We start from the raw sequence: 19,532 nt of genomic DNA, 5'->3' as shown, positions 1-19,532 counted from the left end.
GCTAAATCTTTAAGTAAATAATTAAATCAAACTATGCCGATTTATGCATCATAAGGATCTGGTCTTATGTGACAAATGACAACTACTTTTTAAAGTGAAAGAAAAAACAGTAGTAATGCAAATGATGTCGCTGTATACAGTGGACTCCAAAATCTATCTGTAGACTCTACAGGTTGTATTGGTCAAGGACTATTTTTAAAGGTTTTATCACATTTCCAGGCTACCTACAAAAGATGCTGTAGTTCTTTTTCCTTTATTTCTTTTACAGGATCATACAGAACTTGCATGTTTCCTTCATAAAGCGTGAGTTCTTACACACAGACATTAATTACTGAGTGCCTTTTTAGAGCCTAATCAGTTCTTAAAACTCATGTTTATAATTTTCAGAAGTACTAAATTATCACTAGATTTTCATAGTCATTCTTGTTGATAGCATAAGAGTTCTAATACTCAAAGACCTACTTAAACACCAGAGTGCAAACACACACCTGAAAAAATGCATCAGTATTCCTTGAAATATCTGGCTGCTAGTGAAAGGATGAAGCCTAGTAAGAGAGGGTTCTTTCAAAGCAGAAATTATTTTTAAAAATGTGTATCATCCTGTATGTTTTCTCCACATCCTCAATAAATACATTTGCAGTGTCATACCCCTTAGCCATGAAAACTTTAAGACCTCTTTGGACAATTTTTGTATCGTGTGAGTGATGCCTATTTCTGTCCCTTCACAAACAGAGCAAGGAGAGTCCCTACCAAGTGAGCAAGAAAAACAAAAAAAAACTAAGCAAGTTTTCTTTCTCATTTCTACAACCTCTATCTAACTGCAAATCAAAATTAAAGCCTATATATTTTGAAGGAGTGAATATTAATAATAATTATTTAAGAAAAGGAACACTTCCCAACATTCTTTGCCACTCATGTACAATAAATGATATTCAGTACTGGCCTTCATTTAACACCTTCCCATTTATTTAAATCAAGAACAGATTTAAAACATGTTATATTTAAAAAATAAATGTGAAGCATTCACAATCATAGGTGCTATAAAGTTCTTAACTGTGAGAAGAGTTTTGTTCTGCTCTTTGCCATCAATCCAGACTTCTGTTTATCAGAATTTATCAACAATCTCTGGTTCAATAGATCACTTAGAATAAGATCTGTTTGCTGACAGCTACATAAATACATTTCCACCTTGAAAGGTTCTCAGATGAATGATAAAAATAGTATCTTCTGCTGCCAATCTCAATTTTAAGTGGAAGAAAAGGACTGGTGAAAGAGAACAGACAAAATTTCATCAGAATGTGGCATTTATCAAAGATCAGAAGATTGTGACAAAACAAGGCATGTGTAATAGTCTTCTAATTCATCTGCTTTCTGTGCCACAGAAATATACTGAAGCTTTTCTTCTCAAAAACATCAGAAGATTGTTAACAAAATACTATGCTTTGCACATTATTTTTATATCAACAGATTTGCTAAGATGCATTAGTTTTGCTGTAAATTACTAAAACTGAATTGCTTTGAAATTAACGTTTAAATAGGCAAAATAGTTTTCCTGATGACAATGCTACTTGAACTTCAGCTACTTTTCAGTAGCTTAAGAGGAACTTTTTTCAACAGAATACATACGTTTTTTGATTTTTTTAATTAAATAAATCTGGATTTATTTGGGCATATTTAAAATGGGCACTAAAACTTCCATTTATTCTGTAGCACAAACCCTCAGGAGAGGGTATAAATACACCCCAGTGTCTCAAGACACAAGCATTTCCTGCAATGTAGTTTACAAGATACTACAGTTTCCAAACTCAGACAGTAACAGCTCTTCTGAGGTGGAAAACCTTCAGTGTACAATACTACACAGTGGTGAATTTTCTTAATCCTATACTCACTGTAGAATTCAGACAAAGTAAAAGCATCTTGTCAAGAAGATAATGAAGGTCTAATTTACATAAGAAAACAGAAAACCAGAGAACTTGTTCTCCAGAAGGTGCTGACAACATTTCATTCTCTGACCACACACAAGCTGCATACTTTAAGTCTTAGCTTGCCCAACCCTGAAAAAGCGGGTAACGGCATTTATTTACCTGATATTGCAAATTTTGTACTTAAACAGCAATATTGCTAAGTATTTTTAGCATCAACAGACAATGGTATGCAGAGAACTACACTTTAAGCCAATTAACTCCTACTTTTTTTGCTTACGTGGCCTCTAGAGAGGTAATAGTACCAGTTCCTCCTCAAGCATTTTTTCCGAGCTGCAAGTCTACATTTCAGAAAGACTGAATCAGTCCATCTCAGTTCCCTATAATTTCACATACACAAAAGCTCCTAAATATTCAACAGAATCAGAACCCAAACAAACAACTAGGATGGAATGACTTCTAAAATAAAGTAAGATTTCATAATAATGATGACTATAAAGTAAGTTCCTTAGTTTTTATTCTGGCACTATGCTCAAATTTTTAACATCACTGCAGGAGGTGAGATGGCTGGCTTTCCTCTTCAATGTTTCAATTTTGGGCTGCTGTGACTTGTCTTGCCCCATCTTAGTTTAGCTTATAAATAATATTTTTAAAATGTTCCTTCCAAAACCTAATAAGAATGGGAGCATCGACTTCAGTCTCCATAATATCTAATATTTTTTTCTTTTTATTATTTTATCACTTCATAAACAAAATACATTCAAGGTAGAAAAGCTGGGAATAAACCAGCACAAATTGTGACATATTTATTTATTACAATTTTTAAGGCAATTATAAAATATCAGAAAAAAAATATTAGCACTCAGAAGAAAGACTATTTAGAGTGCTCATCTTTACCTAGACAGCAGCTGAGTACATCAAAACAAAAGGAGGTAAAAAGACCAGCTGGGACAACAACTTAGACATCAAGCTTTACTTCTGATGTATTTTAAAATAATGAACAAGCAATATTGTTTTTTTGAGCTTGATACCACAAAATGTGTTACATCACTACATAATTACTCTCTGCTTGCAGTCAACCCATAATTATCTACACAAAATAATTTGAAATGAAAGGTATTCTGCAGAAGCAAAGTCATCAAATTACAAGTCTTTAAAATAAGAGATTACAGTTTGGCATCATCTATGGAACAGCAGTCCTTTCTGTAAAACTACAATCAAAACCAGACAAAAATGCACAAATAACCATGTGCCAGAATGGTGCAAGTCATAATTATGAACCAATTCAAAACGTCAACATTAAGACACCTTAAACAAGAAAGAAAACAGGTAACATGGTATAGACTCAAGACTGTAGTAGCCTCTGCAGGAGTGGTGAAATAGGAAGACATAAGGAGGAGGCTAAGTCAAAACAAACACATTTTTATTTTTTCCAAAACGCTTCACTCCTCCATAGCTACTGAGCATCCCATAGAAGGGATTCACAAAAATAAAACATTCAGAGAGCTGCTTATGTTGAAAAGGGTCAAGTTAAAATTTTTATTTCTATTATTTAAACATTAATAAACGTTACCTTATTTTTCATGAACTTTGAGTGACTCTTGTAAACTTCTATTTGTTTGATTTCTTCTTCTCGGTCCTCTGTATTCAGAACTCCATTTGTCTTTAACATCTGTATTTCATCTTCAAGATCTCTTATATTGCGCTCAAGTGAAGCTATTTTTGTATCCTAAGAGAGTATTGAAAATGATACAAAATGTATATTGAAGAGTAACAGAAGTATATCTGTACAGGCACAAACATCAAATAATAAGTTAGCCAAAATAGATGCTACAAATACGGATTGTCCATACTGCCACAAATCAAAAATAATTAAATTTATTTTGGCTTAAAGAAATGCAGAATTTAGACCTCTCACCACCAGAAAAAAAAGCGTGCAATGCTACACTCTGTTGTGTAGTCTGTAGAGAATACCTTCTGATTAAAATTCTGTCTCCATTCCTACACAGTTAGGGATGAAAGGGGAATTGGAGATGCCCTGTTTGCCACACATACATGATAACATACCTCGTTTTCTTTGCTAACCATCTAGGCCTGGCTATTCATTATTCCAATGGTGTAGAAAGAATATTCTTTCTCTGTCGTTACTCCCACAGTAATTTTAGTACAGTGATCTGAAGCCTGAATGTTTGATGCCACTGAAATAAGTTCAACATTAAACTAGCAAACTGCATTGGAATTTTTAGCACCCTTAATAAGTAATCACAAATGGCTTTGCAATATAATTAATTGTAGAAGCAGATGGAAGTGTTTCCTAGAAGTAGGACTGACTTCACTGCTTCTTTCTTGGTTTTTCTCTTTGTGAATTGCCAGCAGCATTGTTCATAACCAAAGTAATGTAAAAAATTAAATTTGCAAGTCCTTTTATTCATGTGTAAACAAATTTTCAATCCAATTCTCTTCACCAAAAACATCAGAAAAATCAGGATATTGTGACTGTAGCAAGCCGTAGAAAGAACATGGAAGTAATCTCATTCAAAACAGTTAGCTGAAAATTATCAGAGTAAAAGCACATTTCTTCTGTGAAAGACTACGCTCTCATTAAACAGTTCTGTAAAATCACACAATCAAAACACAGCAAATTTGAGGAAAAACTTCTTTACTTAAAGAAAAAGCTTCTTGACTTTGAGGGTGACAGAGCACTGGAACAGGCTGCCCAGAGAGGCTGTGGAGTCTTCTTTTCTGAGACATTCAAATCCTGCCTGGACACAATTCTGTGCAACCTGCCATGGGTGAACCCCCTTCAGCAGGGAGTTGAACTAGAGGATCTCCAGAGGTCCCTCCCAACCCCGACCATTCTGTGATTCTGTGGAATTAATAATAGCACTATACAGATATAGGTATATATATACCAATTCAACCATACAAAGCAAATAGCTTAAAAATGAACAGCAGGACAAACATTTCTTTACAGTCACACAAAGTGACCAAGAAAATTTTGTGTGAACCAGAATCCTGATAAAAAACATGGTCAGCTTCCTTCCAGACAATTAAGAAGTCCAGAATACAAATTTTCACTTAAAAAAAAAAAAAAAATCTGTCACAAGATGATAGCGGGGGGTGGGCGGGGGGGAAGAAACAGAAAGCAAAGACTTGTCAGATTTTCCTACTGCCAACATTGTGAAAACTGGAAAAATACATCTAGCCTGCTGTTGAACACAGATTTATTCACTTGTATCACACTGATACACCAGTTTTCACTGGTAGATATATTTCTGGGTTGTACAATTACACAAATACATTGTGGTTCCTGTCTGAAGAGGTTTTGGTGTGCTTTAATCCAGGCAAGAGCTCAGTGATGTAAAAGGGTGTAAAACTTTTCAACAACAAATCTCAAGACAATGGAAGAGCGCTGTCTCCCATAACAGCAAACATACTTTCATGCCATATAGGCAAGGTTATGCACTTGAAAGGAGAATACTAATCGCCTTTATGTATCTTACAAGTTTCCAAATTAACTGCATCCCCTTTCAGAAAAGGAGCTCCAGTCAAAAGAGAAAGAAATGCCAGAATGTAAAGGAAACAAAAAAAACTCTTGAAATGTGAAACTCGCAGTTTCTTATATTTTTTGCCTCAGTAGTTGTTTCTTTTCTGGAAAAAATCTGATACTGAAGATGTCGATAATTACCTCAATCAGCAGTCCATATTTTGCTTTCTTGAAGGGTATGTTCCACAAGAAAGAGTATTCCCCCAAAAATCAATTGAAAAACACAAAGGAGCTGACTAGGGATGCAACTTTAAAAAAAAAAAAAAAAACCTAAACCAAAACAACCTCCAAAACAAAAAATAAAAACCCACCAACAAAAACACCACACACCACCACCACCACTCCCCCCCATTTTGGAAGAATTCCAACAAGCTTTTACATTATATGCCTATATCTAATATAATTATGGAGTATTTTTGAATAACAACTTTTCAAGTTACAGATAAAATGTAACTAATATATAACTTAGTATACTAGTCTAACGATATTAACATGGCAGATTTCCCATATCAGAACCCTAAAAATTTTATTCGTATTTGCCCATGGAATCAGCATTTCTCGTATCATAGAGCAAAGACTGTATGAATGATCATACAAACCAAATAATCTTTCCACTAAATGACCAGCCCATCACACAACAAAAAATAAACCTTTTTTAGATGTTAACTGTTCTGTTCACAAAACGTTTTTCCATAAACTTTTTTTTTTAAAAAAGAGAAATGTGAAATAAAAGGTTGAGATAGGATGAAAAAAAAGAAAGGGGAAGAATTTCATTAAATCTTATCACTTGGAGAAACTGTACAAAAAGAAAAATACTGAAAAGAATTTTAAAAACTATCAAGGCTTATGCACAACAATAAATTATTGTAGCTCTCACAGATACTACAATCAAATCAGCTTGCTCCAACAGACTCCATTTCAGAAATTTTCTACTCCTATTATTGAAGATAAAAGCAAAATCTAAGCTTCGCTGCACTTCAGAATCATTTCGCACTGAAATATATTAATACTTGCATGACCTGTTAGGACATCTCATCTGGGAGCAGTCCTCATCAAATCTCTCTAAAGTCTTTAAGAGTCCAGGGTTTTGTACTGCATTTGTATTGTACATGTTTGTAAATATAACATGGCAAAAATAATTTATAGCACAGCCTGTTACACTCCTTAGGTTTATCCATCACAGAATAATATTGAAACTTCAAGAGAAATATCTAACATAACTTCTGGAAGAGTTTTCTGTACTTTATCACAAGTTTGAACTCTCCAAGGAAAAGTTTATTTTTAATCAATCTCTGCATACTGTGACTACAGCTGTGTAACTAGTTTTTCTATCTCTAGAAAAATCGTCACTGTCAGTTTTGGATTAACTTTTTATTGGAACAGAAGGCAGAAATTTCACAAAATTTTCAACACTAGAATCTCTTTCAGAATAAAGTATCAAAAACATGTGATGACAAGACAGAAGAGAAGCCAGACATCACCTTCATTCACAGACTGTTCGAGGAACCAAAGGTACTGCTCCCTTATATATGAACAACACAGGACCAGCAATTCTGAAAATAAGCAAGACAGGCTGCTGGCTTGCCCTGAAAACCTGAAAGTTCTCCTGTTTGGAGAACTGCTAGAGAGTGAGGAGCCTTGTAGGTCAAAGATAGTACAGACAGCTCCCAGTGAGTAGTACCACAAGGAAGCTTGGTTCACTTACAGGACGGATAGAACATTAGATAGCTTTGCTTCCGCTAAAAGTTTTGACAGAATAGGCACATTCCCATAAAATCTTCTGATTCAGCTGAATCAGCATTTTCCCACAGAAAACTTCAGTTGGAAAACTTTCAACCAGCTCTTGTTGTGGCACAGGGTCTGGCAATCTTACAGAAACTGAAATAGGAACAGATGCAGTATTTCCTTCAAACCTCTAAGGCTTATCCACATTAGCAACACACTAAAAAAACTACATGGGTCTGTGTTGAATCACAAAGAAGATTCTTTTGCAGTAATATTATGGAAAAAGCTTAGTACTAAATGGTACTAATAAACGTCTTTGAGATCTACAACAATGCAGTATTTGTGCAGATTTTTCCAGTCAGGGCTTCTTAAATCTTTTAAAAGACATAAGATTATATAGCAGGATTTGTGATATAGATTGAGGTACTCGCCCTAATCTATCCCCTCCTTCCTGCAGTAACTGATACTTCTTCCTCAGCTCCTTTATTAGAACAGTGTTGCAGATATTCTGTGAGAGAGGTTAGGGCTATTTCTATGCTGGACCTAGGAGAAAGCAGTCTCTTTTGCAACACAAAATAATTAGTATGTATCCTGACACTGAAGGAAATAATATTCCACAATGGAAAGGAGATTGTTTCCACAATGTTGCATGAATCTTATATATGCAGTCCTTACAAGAGTGCTACAGTACATTTCCTAAAACTTAGCAGAGGGAAAAAGGCAAAATATCTGTAAATAATACAGCATTCCAGTCTGTCTTACTCTGAAATGGAAAGTAATGAGATGTTACTCTTCATCATTTCAAATACCTGATAAGTTTAAACTACGTCTGTGAAAAATTTTGCTTGTAGGGCACTCAACAAGCAATCAGAAGTAAATATTTGAAACTTCGCATTTAATAGAATGCACATATGCACACATGCTATCAACAGATCATACATGACTACTCTTACTATATATTTTTTTTAACTTTCATCAATTTAACACAGAGAATATTCAGGTTTATTTTTGAAGACAAGGGAAATTGAAAGTTCATGCAATCTTAATAACGCAAGTATGTTTCACCGCAAACACACATACACGCTCATTCAGAACCAAACCCATACCTGAAATATCAAAGCTGGATCAATACATAAAGACGGCTCTTTCTGCAAGTAAGGTAAACCACAAATATTTTCATTTACTTTACAGCTTACTATTTTTAAATAGTTCGTAATTTTTGTTATTAGACTACATATATTTCAGATAGTCAATACCTAACACTTAGGATAAGCTTTATGCCATATCCGTAGGCAACTAATTTCTGTTTTTCTCACTGGTTTAAGCTTAGAACTGTCTGAACAAGATCACAGAATCACAGAACGGTCTGGGTTGGAAGGGACCTTTTAAAGATCACCTAGTCCGACCCCTCTGCCATGGGCAGGGACCCCTTTTACTAGATCATGTTTCTCAAAGCCCCGTCCAACCTGGCCTTGAACACTTCCAGTGGTGGGGCACCCACAGCTTCTCTAGGCAACTTGTTTCAATGCCTCACCACACTCATCATAAAAAATGTCTTCCTTATGTCTAATATAAATCTATCCTTTTTCAGTTTAAAACCATTTCTGTTGTCCTAATACAACAGTTCTTATTAAAAAGCCTCTCCCCATCTTTCTTATAAGCTCCCTTTAAGTATTGAAAGACCACAAGAACATGTCCCTGGAGCCTTCTCTTCCCCAGGCTGAACAACCCCAACTCTCTCAGCCTTTCCTCACAGGGGAGCTGTTCCAGCCTTCTGACCATTTTTGTGACCCTCCTCTGGATGTGCTCCAACAGGTCCATGTCTGTCTTGTACTGGGCACCTCAGAACTGAATGCAGTAGTCCGGGTGTGGCCTCACACAAGATGAGCAAATTTTGACCCAATTCATGTGCTTACGAGAACTTCTTTTTGAAAGAATGAAATGAAAAGCGTGTTTCCTTTTACTCTTTTTTATGATATTAATCAGTGTTAATCAACTTTGGATATCACTGATATTCAAAGGTATCAGTGATCTAGCATTTGTCAACACACAACATGCAAAGAAATATGCAGTTGCAACTGCAATTAAAGGAAAGGATTTCAATGTAACAGCTTTATTTTACACTTAAACAGATAAAGATTTAGGCATGAGAAAAAAAATACTGTTCCATTACATGTATCCATAGTCAAAAGCAACCACTGCAACAAAACTAGACTGGCTTCCTATCTAACACAAGACAAAGTTATATGAATGCTGTTAAACATACACACCATATTTTGGTGTGCATTTGCAGCCTCAAGCTTCCACACACTATATTTTACAACATATTTATTTTCATTACTGGAGAGGACTTTTTTTTTTTTTTAAATGAAGATATCTCACGTAGATATCTACAGACTGCAATCTCTTTGCTCTGTCATTTCCTATTTATTAAACTACACAAAATTAAGCCCCTCAAGTCATTCATTGTTTAGTAATATTTTTAAACATTCTGGCAGCTTTTCTCCAAGTACCATGAGCTCCATGATGTAACTTGCTGTTTTGGAAAGATGCGCAATTCAAAACTTTTACCCCTTTACTAAATCCAGGATATAAACAGCATTATCTAGTATGTCCTACTTTCTAGAGAATGGATCTCAGAAAACCATGGTAGAGGGCTGGGGGAACAAAACAAGAAATCAAAAAAAAAAATCTTGAAAACAAGGTCTACAATGTCATTAAGCAAGTTCAAAAAAACAGGAGCTTGAGGGAACAAGAACATGGTGGGAAAAGAATCATCCTGCCCTCCTTCGGTCTTGTGACTCTGCTTTCCATATGAAAGGCCTTCTGGAGAAGAAAGTCTCTTTCAGACAACGACACAGAGTAAAGAATGTAAGGGGAAAGAATAAGCAAATATATAAGACACCTGGATGCAAATGCATCTAAGAAGAAAAACCAGAAAGTTAGGAAAGGCCTGTGCGATTCACCTGGAAAAATAATAGATATCTGAAAAGGAATAAATAACGCAATAGAAACAGGAGTCAAGACATAGGATGTGAATTTGCTATATTTTGTTTCCAACCCACCCCCACCCCCCCTTTTTTTTTTAAGTATACAAAAGATAAACACTGATCAAGGAGACAACAGTTATGCAGAAAATACAATTGCTATAAGAAAAGGCAACTATTTTCAAAGTTTTCAGAGAGAAATGAAGATCAGGACAGGAAAGGTAGTGCAGAAGGAAAGCTGTTTAGGACAAAAAAAATATATATGAGATTACAAGTAGAAGAAACGGGTATACCTCATTGGATGAAAGGGACGACTGACTGGGTAAAGGGACAGAAAGCATTAGCAGTGGCGAGGGACAGAAGAAAGCCACAGAGAAGAATAGAAGGATTTATGAAGGAAGGAAAGCTGCCTCCTGGTAGAGGCTGGTGGAGCCATGGAGAGAACTCAAACAAAAGCTCATGCGGCGAGGGGGTGGAAGGGGTTGGGTGCGGTGAAGAGAAATATATACTGCTTGGAGCCTCTGCATGGGGGAGTGTATGGCCTCAGACTGCCATATTACAGAATAATCCTCTCCCTCCTTCTACCCTCAACACTGTAGGGAAATAATTGCTTCAATGCTTGATCATTCAAAACAAATGTTCCACATTTTTTTTCAAAACAAATGCTGTCTGGATTAAGACAATTTAAATTTACTTGAAAACATTCCAAAGCTGGAACTTGTAACAAAAACTGCTGTTTAATCATGTGGATTTCAACATCTTACATTTGTCCCTTTTTCTTTTCAATATTAGGCCTATTTTAGACAGGTCTACCCCAAAGGAGCATGTGTTCATAGGAAAAGAAAGAACCCTGTGCCTCAGAGCCAAAAGGCAGCTCCGCATCAGAATGCTCCAGCAACATGATTACAGTCTCACCCGTGACAAACAAAAGCCCTCGCTACAAACATTAGATTTTTAAGAAGTGGAACATCACATCACACCCAGCTCTCCTGGGAGACAAGCAGAAAAGATGTTATTGTCTTCAGGGACAGATGCTGTCAGAGTGGCTGCAGCTACAGCTGTGACATGTGTCATTCATGTATCATATCACCCCCCAGTTCTTTTCAAGGAGTTTTGGTACAGGAAGAATTGCAAATGATTCTGTAATGTCACATTTACATTGTTAACAGCCCACATGGAAGACCATAAATTATTCTAACACACTATCTCTGTATCCTAAAACTTTAAATTTATAATCTTGAATATCAATAGAGTTTTTCAGCCAGAATTCTACTTTATATATATATATATATATATATATACACACACACACTCTATATACTTAGGGTAACAAGTTGCTGCAAAAACACATATTTTAGATTTCACACATAGACTTCTGAACTAGAATAAACAGGGAACGTCCAAGACAAATACACATCAGAAGACAGAATACTGAAATTTATGTACCTTCTTTATTACTCATATAATCCAAACTAATTATTATCTATTAAAAGGCAGATACTATATTTATGAAGTCCTGCTGTCATTGTAAATGTGTATTTACCACAATGTTCAGACATGCTGAACTCATTTGCTTACAACAGAAGTCACTGGCAAAATAAGGCCTTTAATTTGCTCTTCCTTTAAGACTGAAATGAAAGACTATCATTAATTTATTTCAGGCAGCATTGCCAACTCATAAATTATCTCAAGTCTCTTGGTCTTTTTCTTGAAGATGTATGTTCCAGACTCATAGAATTATGCAAAAAATATCCATTTTCATTTTTTTAAATTATCATTTTTATCTTTTGTTATTGGCGGGGGGGGGGGGGGGGGGGGGGGGGGGAGCCACAACACTTTAGTAGTATTATATATTGAAAGAGGAAACTATATTCAGGACTAAGGTAAGAGCTTCATAACATTTTTTCATATCACTCTGCTGATGCAATGAATATTGTTCCTTAGGTTAAATGCAAAATGATGGCCAAATACCACCAACAGAAGTATTATTATTAAAGATCAAGAAGAAAAACATTTTCTATTGGCCTTGGACAGTTTGTGTTTGCTTCTGTTTGTCAGTTTATTCCATCCAAATTAGCTCACCTGAAACTCCCCTCCTCATTCCTTACCCTGAAGTCTTTTTAACAAGCAGTATACATGTCTCATTATTCAGCCATGCTGCACTTAGTTTATTTTTTTAATCAAGTCTTATTAAGAAAAGAGTGGGAGAAAGAAATACTAATTATTCCTAGCTCCACAGCAAAATAAATTAAGCAGTAAAAGGAAACAATTAATGATTTAATAGTAAAGGTTATAAATCAAAGTGTTGTGGGTTAACCCTGATAGGCAGCTGTCTCACACAGCCGCTCATCCACTGCCCCTCAGTGGGATGGGGGAAGAGAATCAGAAGGGCAAATGTGAGAAGATGCGTACATTGAGATAAAGCGAGTTTAATAGGTAAAGCAAAGCTATGCATGCAAGCAAAGCAAATTATGGAATTCATTAAGTACTTCCCATCAGCAAGCAGATGTTTAGCTACTTCCAGGAAAGCAGGGTTTCATCACGCACAACAGGTACTTGGGAAGACAAATGCCATAACTCTGAATGTCCTCCTCTAAGTTTTTATTGCTGAGCATGTCATTCTATGGTACGGAATATCCCTTTGTTCAATTCAGGTCAGCTGTCCTGACTGTGTTTCCTTCCAGCCTCTTGTCCACCCCAACCTACTTGCTGCCAGGGGGGAGCAGAGTGAGAAATCGAGAAAGCTTTGACTGTGTGCAAGCACTGTTCAGCAACAGCTAAAATCAATGTGTTATCAACACAGTTTTGGTCCCAAATCCAAAACATACCACCATACAGGCTGCTATAAGGAAAATTAACTCAATCCCAGCCATACCGAATACAAGAATTCATGCTACAAAAATAATGTACAAGAAAACATGCAAAGACCATACCTTCATTTCAATAACTGTTTGAAGAGCCTTCGTCTTTGCTGGCTCAGGCTGAAGTTGGGTTCTTCTGTGCAATTCCTGTGGAGGGACACGATAGAAATAAGCCTGACGACTCATCTTTCCATTTTTGTAGTCACTCATATGAATTTATTGCAGCAAAATAAAAGTCTGATGATTAGAAGCATGCAACTCCAAATGCTACAGGTGCTTCCTCTTTATAATCCCTCTAACATCACTGCAGTCCCTATCTTATATTACAGTCAACTCTGATGGCACATGCGCTATTTCTGAAACCATTATCAATAATTAATGTCAGTGGCGACAAAGCCAGGAAGTAATTTCTTAGTCCAAATACAATGCTGCTCTTTCTGCCTAAACATCAAAACTTAATTCAGTTACGTTACTAATTCAAACACTGTTAAGTCATTTAAAATCTTCTGCAGTAGTTTCTTCTTAGTTTCTCCTCTAATAGCTGAAATAAGGAATTTAATGACATTGTATTTAACTTTGACATTTTAAGGATAATAATTATATAGTGGGTTGATGCAGCATCCTCTACAGTAGCAATTACATTTCAGTTTTCAAATTTTCATACTAGTTTTTAAGCATCTTAATCCACAGGTAAAAGAAAAATAGATTGCATTAGTTAAAACACACAGTTAACAGAATTAATGTCTACTGGTCTCTATATATTAAAAAAAAAAAGTATGAAGACAGCAGCACTGTCTCATAAAACACAGGAGTTTTATCTTAGTATGAGCTATCTCAGTAAAAAACTCACATATCTACATAGAACAATGTAAAACTGTAATGAAACATCATCATACAAGAATTTGGTGATGCATATACCCCACACACAAACAATCTGAGCAGTTTATTAGAAAAACAAACTGTAACAGGACAGATATAGTCCTGTTTCTAGTCTTTTAGAGTCTTTCTCCTCTAAACTTGAACCCAATTGAACTAATTTTATAACCATGAAAAATACATTTATGCCTAGTAGGCTAAGTTAGGTTCATTCACCACAAAGGCATTAGCTGACGCCAGAACCTGAGCTACTGTGTCTTCCAAATTATGCCTCTCCCAGCTCATCCTCATAAATTCAGGCAGTGGGTATCATCAAAAAAATATCACACTGTCAGTCCTAATTATCTTTATTCTCACCTCTCAAATCCCTTTTTCTGGAGTGAAGCAAACAATGTACAACTTGACAACCAATTGACAGACTAACAATCAGAAATATAATCAGCTACAGATTGTGTGCTTTTATTATCCTGCTCCACTATCCTAGCACATTTCTGGGTCTCACCTGCCTTATAACCCACAAGCTTAAAAGTCATAATTTTTTGTATCACGAGCTAGCAATCAGTTTCTTGTTCTGTTTAGCAACAAGCATATTGCTTATCAATGACTTTGAGAAACAACCACTCTTTAAGGACTAAGTAGTAGGAGTGAATTGGGGCATGTTGTTAACTTAAAATTTACTGATAATAAACATCTTTATAAAATATGTTAAAAAAATTGCATGGCCTAGTATATTAAAGTAACTGAAAGACAAGATAGTTCTGTGAGCTCCATTTAAGTGAACATAGGTTACTTGAAATGTAGCATATGACAGGACACAGTATCAAGACACCCATCCCAAAATTGTCAGATTTGGTATGCATTTTTGGCTAAAATAAAAGCAGCTGTCCATAGGTAACAGGGTTTTATGTATACAGGAATAGATCAATACTTATGAGCTGTATGATTACAGTTATGTAACTACATTACAGTCAAATGCCTGGTAACTTAAGACCATTTTGATCATACCATTTTGATCCTATTTTTCAGATTCCTCCATTTGTTTATGATCTTAGCCCGCAAACATTTAGGGGCATGGGCAATTTTTCATTCCCCGTTTGTATTGCACCTAACAATGACACCTTAGTCAATGACTGAAGCTCTTAAGAACCCTAGGAACATAAAGAACAAAAAGTTAGATATGGTCTATCTTGTCTCTTCTGTCTTGCCCACTCTGCTGTTTCTATAGAAGAGATGCACAAAAACATAACTGTTCGACAAACGGTTAAATTACATTCTGACCTGAAATAACCTATTGATATCTTCATAAATCACAGCCTGCAAGAGTCAGCTTAGGTGCAAATCTTTAAACACATACCTAAAAAAAGCATGCTGACCTACTTAACTTATTACATTAAATATATTACAGATATATGTATGTATATTTAAACTACCTCTAACAAATGACAACAGAGAACGTCTAATTTTGCACTGGGCATTTATGAAAAAGTGTATCTGAATGGTCCTTTTTCCTTTTTATTTTTTTTAATATACAACTAACTCTCCACATTATAAAAAGAAATTCTTGCAAACCACCTATATAGGGAATCTCTCAATCACCACCATCTGTTTGTCTCAGATGAAACAAGTATCTTCACTACAAAAATGTTTTACAAAATAAGAGTATGTCATAGGTTTGTCATACAATTCTCCTACAAAAGTCATGGAAAAATAGTTGGCCAGTCATACCGCTATCTGATCAGCAAAAATTACAGCTAATTCTAAGACCAGACTTTGCTCCCCAAGGCCACATAAACTGAGTTGGAATATAAACAGGATTCCACACATTACCCAGGGAGACAAACCAGAGTTTCCACCCCCTTAGCCAAAGATGAATAGACTGCCAAAGATGAGTATTCCTAGATGTCTATCATAGCATGAAGCTTTGCCTCATAATACTTTTCCTGTTTGCTTTATGAATCAATCTGATGCTGGCTGACTTAAAAGCTTTTCTTCTCTATCCCTGATGGTAAAATGAAGCAGACTTTAGGATTCTGGAGAAGATCAGAAAATGACTCCCACTTTATTATTTTGTGTGGGTTTTCTTCCAACCAGATTCAAATGTTTGGAGACTCCCACAAGGCTCAGTTCTTGAATTTATGTTGTTCTATATATGCATTTTTTCTTTTGGGGTACCTGACTCAGGGATATACTTTTGGGGTATCGATTCAAGGATACTACCACTTTATGAGCATGACACCTTATACTGATTGTTTTGCTATCTGAGGTCATCTGGAGGGTTTCAGATTTGCCTGAACAGCTAACCAAGAGATATTCTGAACATTTCATGAAGTCCTTATTGCCTAAGGAAACCAGATTTTTATCCATTACATCATTTTTGGAACGATGCTGCTTTGTCTTCTTAATTTCTTTTAATAAAAACCCCAGGGAGCCTAATAATAAACTTCAAAAAAAACCCACAAACATCAGCAATAGTTTCTTATAACCTGAATTGTATAGAATGGAACTGATATATTCATTTATGAAATTGCACTTTCATTATAACCCCTATATGACATCTGTATCACTGCAGTTGGTAGTACTTCTGAGTAACCACTTTGTACATACAAATCAATTATAACACTGCACAATCAGATGCCCACACCAGGGATTTCACGATGATTCTTAGTTGTCAAGGTGATTAACACACCCACACAAAATTGCTAGGTAATGAGGTCTTTTTCTTCACATTAAATTTACTCTACTATTCTTTGCTTTTAGACCAAAATTAATCTTAAACCAAAGCTGGTCATAGCTTTCTCCTTCCACATGTTTCTAGGATATTAGATTAGCATCTTGTGCTGGCCTCAGAAGTAATTTCAGCACACAATTTCACCACTAATTTAAACATCAAAAATCCCAAGAGGAGACAGTTCATATCATATACTTCCTAAAATGGTGGAAGACGAGTCCTTTTCTTTTGTTCAGAAATCAAGAAAAAGATGTTGCAAGATCTTATCATTATTGACTGATAATCAAAATCCACATTCCATAGCATGGCACAAACCTCATACTAATTAAAACACAAACAAAACTGCCTTTTTATCCCAGCTTTATTATAAGACACTTCATCACTTGGCTGCAGGAAAGCCAGGGTGCTGCAAACCAATCCTTCTTTTATTCTGCTTCTGATGTACTTTATTAAGGTTCCCAAGACATCAGTGACTATATGTTGTTCTGATTAGACCACACTGAGCTGAAACTCTTAAATAACAGGTTACACCAATGCTGTTAATGCAGTTCAAGGGTTTTACCTTCTGTTTACATAGAACTGCCTAAAACAGCATAGCACAAAGTGTTAGAAAGAAAAGGATTTTTTTCAGAAAAATAGGCAGTTTAGAGATGGAATCATGTCGGTGAGTGCCTGCATTTCAACCGGTAAGCTTCTACTGATTAAAGAACAGAAGGAAAATGCAATCATAAACCAGAAGATATTTTTAAAATTAACACCAAATTCAAGATTTGAAAAAAATAAAGACATAATAGGAACAAAGACATCTGAATCAAATAGCCAGTGGAATAAGAAAGATAGGTAATTAAAAATGGCAGCAACTATGTCTAAGGCAACATAAAAACAGGCATAAGAAACAATCATGTCAGTAAATCCAGCTTTATGTATTCCTAGGTAAAATGTACAAATCTGTAAATCACAGCAGGCAATAGTATAGGAGCTGCTAGTTATCTTAAACACCTCAAAGCAGACTGCTTCCATTCTCCTGGAAAAGAAAGCCTTGCTATTGCTTCTACATGGACAACTTGTCTGAACTTTAAAATTCAAATCAACAGTATATTAATATTTCAATCAATTATTTAATTCAAGTAAAAGCACAGCCACTTACCTAAAATGTCTAAACAGTAGTGTTTCTTCAGGCAAAAATACCATTAAGAAAGAGTGATCAAAATCTATTTAACCAGAATACTACAAAAATTTAACATATAGAAATTAATTTATTCTTAACATATAAGCTTATCTTCTCTCCCGTTTTCTAACCCTTTGCTCTACCTCCAGATAAAATGGTCTCATAATAGTTTAGATCAAAGTATATTTAAGAAGTCCTGATCAAACTCTTTTATCTTTCTGGAAACCATAAACTGACAACACTGAAAATTTCCATGTCTGGCTCCAGTATGTAGGGGAAAAAAGCCTTGTTATTAGGAAGAATTCAAAAAATCAAATTGCCATTGGTCGTCTATTAAAAAACTACTACCACTGGTATTTGAACTCTGTGGGAACATGTTAACGAAATTCTGTCAAATCCCAACAAATTTTATAGTTTGACAAAATGAAAACGTGGATAGAAGCATATGAAATGAAAAATTATGGGAGACTATAAAGAGTTGATAGCTATAAGAGTTCTGTACTAGAAAAAGAGTTTCTTTGTAAAGTAGGTGTACTTAAATTTATTAAGTCCTCACAGTCAAGCAAAGTATTCAGATGCATGTCTAATTCTCTCTCCATTTCACATTTTTAAATAAACTGCCAAATATGAGTTTTCATTAATATAGAAAAAATTGCAAAATTATACACCAACAAACTATAAAAGATCAAATAGTCCATCACTGCAGACAAGTCTAGCAATAATCTCATTAACTTCGGTATTGCTCTTGAACAACAATTCTGACACCGCTTTTGGCCTACATTAGAAAACCTGGGGGTGTGAAGAAGAATAGGAGGGAGGAAGAAGAAGGTTTTACATCAGATGAAAACGAACATATTGAGTCACTAGCCAAAATATTTCTTTACAATGATTGTACCTCCATTTATTCCTGAATTCAAGTATAAATTAAGGGCTTATGATATGTTTTACTAACATGCCTAAAGACAGACTACAAGGAAAAATAATCTGAGCATTAAGAAAACTCAGCTTTTCTTTGACTTGTATGTCAAAAACACCTTAAGCAACCATGTATGTTGTCATGCTAGAAGAGTGTCTTCTGGCAAAAGACCACATATAAAAAGTTTTCAAGTGAAAAGGCGATTTGTGTATAGAGCTTGAAATGCATGTGGGACAATTTAGTTTCTAATTGAAAGCACATAGAATGTTTCCTGAAAGGAGCTACTGAAACTCTAGTTTCACCAGAATCCTTAAAAATTTATTTCTTTTCTTTGCAAAAGGGACAAAATGCCTAGAGGATCTTTTTTTTTTTTTTCCCCCAGTATCGTTAATTTTTTTTCCTCTTCCCAAAATTACTTCTCTGAAGTTAAGGAAAAGTTTTTGCTTCGCAAAAACCTTCAGTGAAAGAAACTTGACAATAAATAGTTTTCTCTCTTTTCCTCATCCTAATACACTGAACTTTAAACATACTGTTCACTTTTTTTTTTTGTAGAAATCATTTTTATAAATTTAGCACTGATAAAACATCAGCCCTTGATCAGAATATCACTGCAAACAACCTGAGCCAACCAAAGAAAGGGTTGGCATTCCCTGTGTGATGCACACCCCCATGTTGCAGTAATACTTTAAATTAATTAGCACAGGACTTTTTTAATTTTGAAAAGCATAGTTACATCAGTTTATCTTACTCAAATCCATACTTATTATTAATGGATACACTGCCTTGTTATCTTTCTAACCTA

General features: G+C 35.3%; 1 protein-coding gene across 4 annotated transcripts in view; it reads right to left on the bottom strand.

Annotated features, from left to right (window-relative positions):
* ERC2 (ELKS/RAB6-interacting/CAST family member 2) overlaps positions 1-19,532 on the bottom strand; it is a 521,406-nt gene that overhangs the window by 390,717 nt on the left and 111,157 nt on the right. For all 4 annotated transcript variants that reach the window (XM_027794617.2, XM_027794625.2, XM_055806739.1 and 1 more), the window contains 2 exons: positions 13,115-13,189; positions 3,496-3,651 (listed from right to left, as the gene is read on the bottom strand). In XM_027794617.2, the coding sequence (XP_027650418.1) occupies positions 3,496-3,651; positions 13,115-13,189 (231 nt within the window). The remainder of the gene's footprint in view (positions 1-3,495; positions 3,652-13,114; positions 13,190-19,532) is intronic.

The sequence above is a fragment of the Falco peregrinus genome, chromosome 5 (assembly GCF_023634155.1).
Source record: "Falco peregrinus isolate bFalPer1 chromosome 5, bFalPer1.pri, whole genome shotgun sequence".
In the NCBI taxonomy this organism is placed as follows: domain Eukaryota; kingdom Metazoa; phylum Chordata; class Aves; order Falconiformes; family Falconidae; genus Falco; species Falco peregrinus.
Note: the sequence above shows the minus strand (reverse complement) of the source record. Positions and strands in the feature narration are given on the sequence as shown.